The sequence below is a fragment of the Archocentrus centrarchus genome, chromosome 21 (genome assembly GCF_007364275.1).
Source record: "Archocentrus centrarchus isolate MPI-CPG fArcCen1 chromosome 21, fArcCen1, whole genome shotgun sequence".
In the NCBI taxonomy this organism is placed as follows: domain Eukaryota; kingdom Metazoa; phylum Chordata; class Actinopteri; order Cichliformes; family Cichlidae; genus Archocentrus; species Archocentrus centrarchus.
Genome location: NC_044366.1, coordinates 6,471,882 through 6,480,443, shown reverse-complemented (window position 1 = coordinate 6,480,443; position 8,562 = coordinate 6,471,882). Strand labels below are relative to the sequence as shown.

The following is an 8,562-nucleotide window of genomic DNA, read 5'->3' as shown; positions in this document are numbered from 1 at the left end:
TATATCTTTATTTATATTTATAATAACTGCGGCTGCTGGCACAAAAGGTACAGGTTGCCAACACAGAGAGACAGGTAACCATTTATGCCTGCAGGCAATTTGGAATCACCAATTAACCTAACCTCACTAACTGCATGTCTTTGGAAGGAAATTGGAATACCCAGAGAAAACCTCTACAGACATGGGGAGAACATGCGAACTCCACACAGAAAGGCCCAGGTCAAGGTGGATTTGAACCCAGACCGTCTAATTATGAGGCAACAGTGCTAACCACCGTGCTGCCCAAGAACATATATGTAAATCTATCTTATTAAGGCAGTGCACACAGTCTATTCAGCCCATAACACTTTGCTATGATTTTTTCAGGGCTGAACACAAGTGTGATATCAGCAAATAGATTGGCACTCAGCTTTGCTGCTGAATTATAAAGGATTCTTAAAATATTTATTACAAGGGCCCAGCTGTTGTCTCACACTACTATTCCAATGATAGTTTTCTTTTGCAAGATATTTGACCACTTCAACATGTCAGAGAGGTCAATGTCAGTCTCCATGACCTACAAATTAACCATACATATATCCCATACTGACCATCTCCCCCTAGTGTGCCAAGTGTTGCACCATCTCACATGTTCTACTGACCTCAGGTTGGCTAAAAATTACAAGGGGGCGGGAGCCTAGCAGTGAGTGGTCAGACTGATCACTGTGCAGCTGTCGCTGCAGGACTTGCTGGGCTGTGACTGTCATTTCCCTTCACTGGTAGAGCTAAGGGGAGATCATGAGTGGGGTGGTTTAGCTCATGGGATAAGGAGGGAGGGGGGGCATGCTGCAAGTTGCTAGAGAGGACTTAATGCTTCCATTCAACCAGAGGCCAAGCAAGAACCACTGTCAAGGCCAGCAGGAATAAAGAGGAAACTCACAGACGACTTGTACACCATGTTGAGTGAAGAAGTTACACACTTCTGGGGCCCGGTCACACAAGATTGAAAAGTCAGAGAAGAGCAGGAAAAGTCGGGGGAAGAAGCAACCGTCACTTCCAACAGACAAGTCAAGGGAGCTGTTAATGCAACATGATCCAGTAGGTCTTGCCCTAAAAATACCTTCAAGGCAGGAGAGTGGCAGCTATCTCTATCTGCTTAGTTACCTGGTGATCACCAATTTCTTTCACTTCTTCAGAGAACAGCCAAGGTGAGAGAACAGCAATTTGAGGAGCACTAAAAATTGCATATATGTATCTAAAATAAAAGTAAGGTGAACTTATCTAATGTTCAAAAATGTGAAAGCCATGTTAACTGCAATTTATATGTAAAACCTAATCACAGACTCTAAGGTTTACTAAAAGAAGGTGTAGTTAGTGTTATAGTCATAGTCCAGGTAGACACTTTTAGCCATGAGAAAAGCTGAGGTGCAAATGACCCTGAAAAAGGGGGCAGATGAAGCAGTGGCCCCACCAAGTCCCATCATCCCTCCAAAACGGTCCAAAGCAAGCCCAGACCAAGTTATCCCAGAACCTCAAGGACTTGGTTATCCCACCCCAAGCCCACCGGTTTTTATGCGGAAAATGAGAAACGCTGCTGTGGGGACAGGCTGTGACATCCGTCTCAAGGTGACTGTGGCTGGAGATCCCCAGCCCTCCCTGTATTGGTACCACAATGATGAACTCCTCAACATGGAGAACCAAGAGTACGGAGGGCTATGGATTAGGGATTGCAAACCAAGTGATGCTGGTCTCTACACCTGCATTGCCAACAATCACCTGGGAGAGGCTCGGAGCAGCGCTGTACTGGCTGTACTGGATCTGGGTGAAGGTAATATCAGAATGCAGCATTGTTTAGATTAATTTTGCAGGATTTCATATGTAAGGAACCACTAAAACATATTTTAAGCCACACTTTATCCCTAAGTAGCCTTTTAAATTAGTTTTAAAAAATTGAACTATGGTGATTGATTGGTGCTGAGCCTTTAGAATATCCGTGAGCTCTGGAAACAGGCATCTGCAAATGCACATGCAGAATCTGCAGGCAAAGGACAAGATTTTTGTTACCAGCAGCTTTCACGGTTTCCATTTGCAGTCTTATAGACCATCTTCCATTGACCAGTCTCGTCAGATCAAGCTTTGGTTGCATGTAGCTAAACAGTGCACAAGAAGGCCAAACTAGCAGTTGCATTTCTAAAAAGCAATCTCAAAACCGTCCATGCAGTTTTCTAAAATGTTCCTGTACAGGTGCAGAAGCAATTGTCTAAAAGTTACTTTTTAATGGAAGCCAACAATCAAACTTGTTGCTATATGATGGGTGTGACCTCAACTTTTTTTCAGTGCTGCAATGAGGTATTGAAGCATCAGCCATCATATACTTCTATGCTTGCACATGTACACAAGCCCAGGGATAATGTGCGAGAGCAGCCGCTGATCAGTCTGGAAATCTGTTCTCCATAGTTGGAGCATAGCATAAGTCAGTGGGTTCTCATATCGGAATATTAGTTACCATCATTGTCAGTATGACTGAAATAATAGTCCAGAAGTCCTACCACCCTTAGTGAGCAAAACTAGAATTCATGTTCTCATCTAACCTCTTATTCCTTTTTGCTGCTGAATAAAACCACAGTTCCAATTAATATCCCAAACAAGATGCACGTTGTTCTATAGGCTTTTTTCTCATACGCTCATTATTATATTTCACTGTTCATTTAAGTGTTGAGGCTCAGTTTTTACCATTATTATTGTACTCTAATCTTTTGCTCAGGCATTTTGGTGCCAATAGATGGGACATTGATCAAAGCCGAGATCACAGCAAAACACTTCAAATACGCACACAAAATCAGATATTAAAGAATATACTTATACACATGAACAGTACACACATGCAGTGTATGTTTGCTTTTCTCTGTCTTGTCCTGCCAAAGCATGCAGTGAGATACGAGTATAGTCTCCCTTTGTGATGCATCGTTGTTTGAGATTAGCATATAGTGGAAATGCTGAGTTTCCACCATGCGTGCTGAAAATAAACCACTCTTAAGCGAACCACTACTTTGACAGATTTAGCTGTCCCTGAGAATGTATTACAGTCAGACTCCTCAGTGTCTGACTGGAGATGCTCAGGAGGCCAATGTAATGCATTCTTATCAGCAAAACCTCTTCTCGTGCTTCTCATCGTTCCCAGCACTGATCTAAATTCAAGCCACCTGAGTGCTTTGACCACCTCAGCTGCTTTGAAAAATGGCATTACCGGCTCCTCAAATATGCCCTTCATATATCAGCCCCAGCACTTTGTCATTGTTCTGCAGTGCTCAGCATGAGTGTGTAGTGAATTCTTCAGTTTCTAACTGCCCTTTCCTACTGATAGAATATATTAAATGTGGCATGCATTTACATGCACAAAGATGTCAGAACACATCTCTGCTGAACACAGTCCAATCACTTGAACATCAATAAAATCTGGGAGATTGAAAGTGGTTTCTGGTGCTGTGGGAAAAGAGACAGTGTCCTTACATAACACTCCTTCCTGGTATCAAGGAGCAGGAGAGATTGTGTAAGACCAAAAATTGTGTTCTAAAAGAGTGGTGATGTCTGCAGACTGGATGACATGATCACAAGAATCGGTTGTAGTGTAGGCAGCAAGAAACCGCAGTATATAACGTTTCCTTTCCTGCATAAATACAGGATCCCGCTAACAGGCTGTTAACAAAACAAGAGTCTTAGTTGAGTCTCAGTTTCTGTTTGATTCCTGGGAAAAAATAATTGGCCTTTCGATTTAAAAAAGCAGTTTTGAAAATCTAAAGGCCAAATAGAGTAACTGCTCATTTATCTGCGACAGGAGAAATATGCTACTTTCAGTTTTTCATCTTCTACCACAGTGTCAGCACCTCATTAATATACTGCATGTATAGAAATACATTATAATGCACAAGTGCTATTTTACCACCATCATGTGATACAGTATGACACTGTTTACAAACAAAAAAATGTGGCTTCATGTAAGCAGGCAACACAATATTCATGTGGATTTATGTTTCAAGTGATCGGTTTATCAGTTTTGGACGTTTTAGCTGGATGAGAGCTTTGTCAGTGTTTACAGCCTGTGAGCCTGCGCTACTGCATGTTCTATGCTGGGAACTTTTCCTCCGACGCTCCATTTTAACCTTCGCTTTGATTCAGCTCGCTTCTTCCCTGCCATGTGCGTAGTCTACAGCTGTCCCATCACTCAGCGATGCAGCCTGAACCTTTTCCCTCTCTCTCTTCCTCTCCCTCGCTCTCTCGTTCTCCGTCTTTGAAAGTGTCTCTCTGTCCCGCCCCCCTTGTCCACCAACTCTCCCTAGTTATTTATACAGTGGAATGTGCCAGGCCTCAGATTTTTCTGATGTTAGCAGGCCAGCGTCTCTCCTGTTACACAGGAAGACATCACTGCTAATTTTAGCCCAGCCCTGTATGACCCACCACGCACGCACACTGATCAGGGAAAGGGACACATTTGAGTCCACATCATCTAAATATACAACCATAAATGCTGAATGATGTCATGCCTCTTTCCTTATTTAGTTTTGCATTTAATTAGGCAGTTGATTTATTATATTAGCCAGTAGCTGCATATTTGCACCTCCAGACACAGAGCCACAGTAGCATTAATTTATGTTTTTCTGGCCACCTGCTAGATGTAAGACCAGTGTTTGTGCTCCTTTCAGCTTAGTCATCGTCGTCTCCAGTGTGAAACATCTGGGTCTTAGCTGCTGGTTGCAAACTAGCTGGCTTTGGATGTATTTGCTATAAAATTAAACAATAAGTCAAAAGATGCTAATCTGTAGAGTTCTTTCTTTTTTTTTTTTTTGGTGGGGGGGGGGGGGGGGGGGGGGTGTTTTACTATTTTTAAAGAAGCTATAAACACAACACTCACCTATTATCACCTTTTAAGATGAAGACATTGTTGGGTCTTTACCTGCAGTACAAAGCGCCTTGAGGCGACTGTTTGTTGTGATTTGGCGCTATATAAATAAAAATGAATTGAATTGAATATGGAAACTATTTTTCCAAACACTTGCCCTTTGACACAACCAGCAGATACCGAATATTAGCTTTCATTTTGAGTTATGTTTCAGGAAGTAGATTAGATGCTAAAAAATTTGAGGCCAGTCAATCACTTCAATAACTGACTGATAGTGATTTGATTAAGAAAGCTTTAGTGCTTGTCTAAAGCTTAAATTATACTGCTTGGCACTGCCTAAATCTGGGAACTTTAGATGTCACCACCGAGTGTGACGGTGGCCTCTTTCCAGTATGTTTGGATAGCTTCCTCACCGTGTTGTCTTCCTCCTGGACCTTGAATGTGAGTGAACAGGTGGAACCACAGTTACACTGTGGAAATCCCCTACAGCGCTGTGTTGCTTCATAAGTACATCAACAAAAAAACAAATGTTTTTTCAATGGACAGAAGGGTAGTTAAGGAGTTTATGTGAGCTGTAAACAGTTTAGAGCATTAGTATCTGTGTGTGTTTGAGATTTCTAGTTTCCATTCTCAGATGCTGCAAAATATAATATGAAGCAGCTCATGAAAAATAGAGTAGGGCATTGTGATAAGTAAATATTCTCAAAATGCTGATATCTGACCCAGGTCTTTAATTATTAAGCCTCTCTGAGACTAGTAACTGTCCTCTAAAGTGTGTGCTCAAAAGCAGATCATCTCATGCTTAATTATTCTGTCTGATTAAAAGGCCTTTACCAAATATTAATTACAGTTGACTCAACTGTATACTTGATTATATCAATTCTGCACAGTCAGGATATGAGCAGTATTAACAAAAGAACATTGCAAACCATTATTATTATTATTATTTACCTCTTGATTTGATTTCCTTGTCTGCAAACAGCATCTCTTGAGTTGCATGTGTTTCACATTGTTTGTTAAAAATGTGTTGACATCATTCCACTTGTGTCATGGTTTTCATTTTCCATATATGTGCAAATTCAAGATATATAAAAAAAAGGCATTAAAGAACAGATCACTGGCTCTTTGAGCTTCACTGCGATGCCCAAATTTTAAACCTGAGACCATAGCGCACCCTTTAATGTTGTTTTAGCAGATCTAGAACCAAACTACACACAAACCTGCTGAACCTCTGGAGGCTCAACAACTTGTTTCACAGTATTCTTTAAAAATATTGTTAATAAGAAAGTTGTGATTTTATATGTAATTAAATTTAATGAATCCACAATTCAAACTGTGGAATACAATTAAACCGTGATTTCCAAGTTTGAGCAGAAAAGGATAAGTAATAGATAAGCAGTAGAACTTGACGACCAATAGGAATGCGTAAATTATTTTTTAAAAAAATGAGCAATGATCAAAAATTAAATAAGCTGGTGAAATAGCTAGTTAAAAGTATGTTTAACAGAACTACTGGCTAACACTTGTTTAGCTACAACTGTAGCTTTGACGGTTGGTTTGACAATATTAGCTAAATGTGGAGGTCAAACAATTAAAATTGATTGCCTTTGTGATGGCTAAATACATTTTATTGCTATGAGTAAAAATGATGAATGGAAGTATAAACAGTTTCAAATTTTAGCTGCAGAATATCAAAATTGTTAGCTAGATATAACAGACAAACGTGTGTTTTAACTTAAAAGAAGTTAAATAGTTACCAAAAGCACTAGTTACATGGTTATGGATAAGTGCTTGTGATAGTTTTCTGAATCTAAATTACAGATGGTAAACTGAATATAATCACTAAATGGTAAAGACCAACTGATACAGAATTATTAATACTGAGACTGATTTTTGATTTTTTTTTTTTAATCCAGTAACCGATCACCAATATTTTTTTCTTTCAGAAACTCGAAACATAAAGAGATTTCTGTAACATTTCTTACAAGTAGAGATTAATTTACTTGTTTACGCTCTGCCTTTGCAGGTCATTGTGTTTGTGGGGTTCCAAACAGCGTTTTGCCCCCTGGTGGACAAACTCTGCATAACACTGTCAACATGGTTGGGCGCTTCTCCCATCTCTTCTTACCTTTTTAAATTTTCACTTATTGGCCGTTATAAATGCTGATACTGATAGACTGACAAATAGCTATCATTGGCTTATAATATCAGCCCACCTATAAATTGGTTGGTTTTTAGTAAATAAAGGGGATGGCCATGGTCAGCATCAGTATTCAGGCAGGCCGGAGCAGTTAAACAATTCTCAGTTGGTACTACATGGCCCAAAGTGTGGCAAGAAAATATTCCCCACACCATTACACCAGCAGCAGCAGCAGCCTGAATCACTGATACGAGGCAGGATCCATGCTTTCATGTTGCTCAAGCCAAATTCTGACCCTACCATCTGAATCTTGCAGCAGAAATTGAGACTCATTAGACCAGGCAACATTTTCCGATCTTCTATTGTCCGATTTTGGCAAGCACATGTGAATTTCAGTTTCGGTTTCTTGTTCTTAGCTGACAGCAGCGGCACCCAGTGTGGTCTTCTGCTGTTGCAGCCTTCATGCTGCATGTTGTGTGTTCAGAGGTGCTCTTCTGCATACCTTGGTTATAACAATATTTGCATCACAGTTGCCTTCCTATTGGCTCAAAGCAATCTGGCCATTCTCCTCTGACCCTTGGCATCAATAGGGCATTGTCACTCAAAGAACAGCTGCTCTCTGGACATTTTCTCTTTTTCGGACCATTCTCTGTAAACCACAGAGGTGCTTATGTGGGAAAATCCCAGCAGATCAGCAGTTTCTGAAATTCTCAGACCAGCCCATTTAGCACCAACAAACATGCCACTTCCATTCACCTAAATCACCTTTCTTCATCATTCTGATGCTCAGTTTGAACTTCAGCAAGCGGTGAGTTGCTGCCATGTGACTGGCTGATTGGATATTTGTGTTAACAAGCACTTAAACATGTGTACCTTACAAAGTGGCTGGTGAGTGTACATTTACATAATTATTCTAGAATAAGCTGTTCTAGTACATAGCAAGTGCCAATGTAGCCTGTGGCTGGCATTAAGATTTCATGTCATCAGAGCATGAGGTTAATGTTGAAGTCATACATGATATTCAGCTGCCAGGGAAACAAAAAGGCCTGAGGTTGCATAATCAGCAGACCTGTAATTAAGCCTGAGAGGTATCTGCAATTATGAAAGTGATCACCACATTTTTTTTTTTTGCATTTGTGACTGCAGCCATTAGTTATTATATGAAATATAATAACTAATGGCTATGTGCACTGAAATGTTATTTTAAGCACATTTCTGTGTACTGATTTAATCACTGTGTAAGCAGGATTGTTTTTTCATCAGGGTAAAAGCATCTGAGATACCGAGTCATTAAAGCTGTACCATAGAATCTGTATAGACTATAAACTGCAATCATTACATCAAAAGAATGAAATATTGTCATGCAGAAAAACACAATACCTAGCAGTGAGTGTATCTTGTGCAGCCAGTAGGCTAACACGTTTTCTGTGAGCTTTAACAGTGCTCCAGCAATGCAGAGGAGTGAGGAGGTCCCTTTCGCTGTTGCGGCGATTCTCCCCCTCTCTCATCCAACAACACAACATCGGCTCATTATACCAGTTGATGA

At 40.4% G+C, this 8,562-nt stretch overlaps 1 protein-coding gene across 1 annotated transcript in view; it reads left to right on the top strand.

The window, feature by feature from the left end:
• The first annotated feature begins 1,389 nt into the window (after positions 1 to 1,389).
• spegb (striated muscle enriched protein kinase b) overlaps positions 1,390 to 8,562 on the top strand; it is a 40,066-nt gene continuing 32,893 nt past the window's right edge. Inside the window, exon 1 of the mRNA XM_030758041.1 lies at positions 1,390 to 1,807. Coding sequence (XP_030613901.1) covers positions 1,390 to 1,807 — 418 coding nt within the window. The remainder of the gene's footprint in view (positions 1,808 to 8,562) is intronic.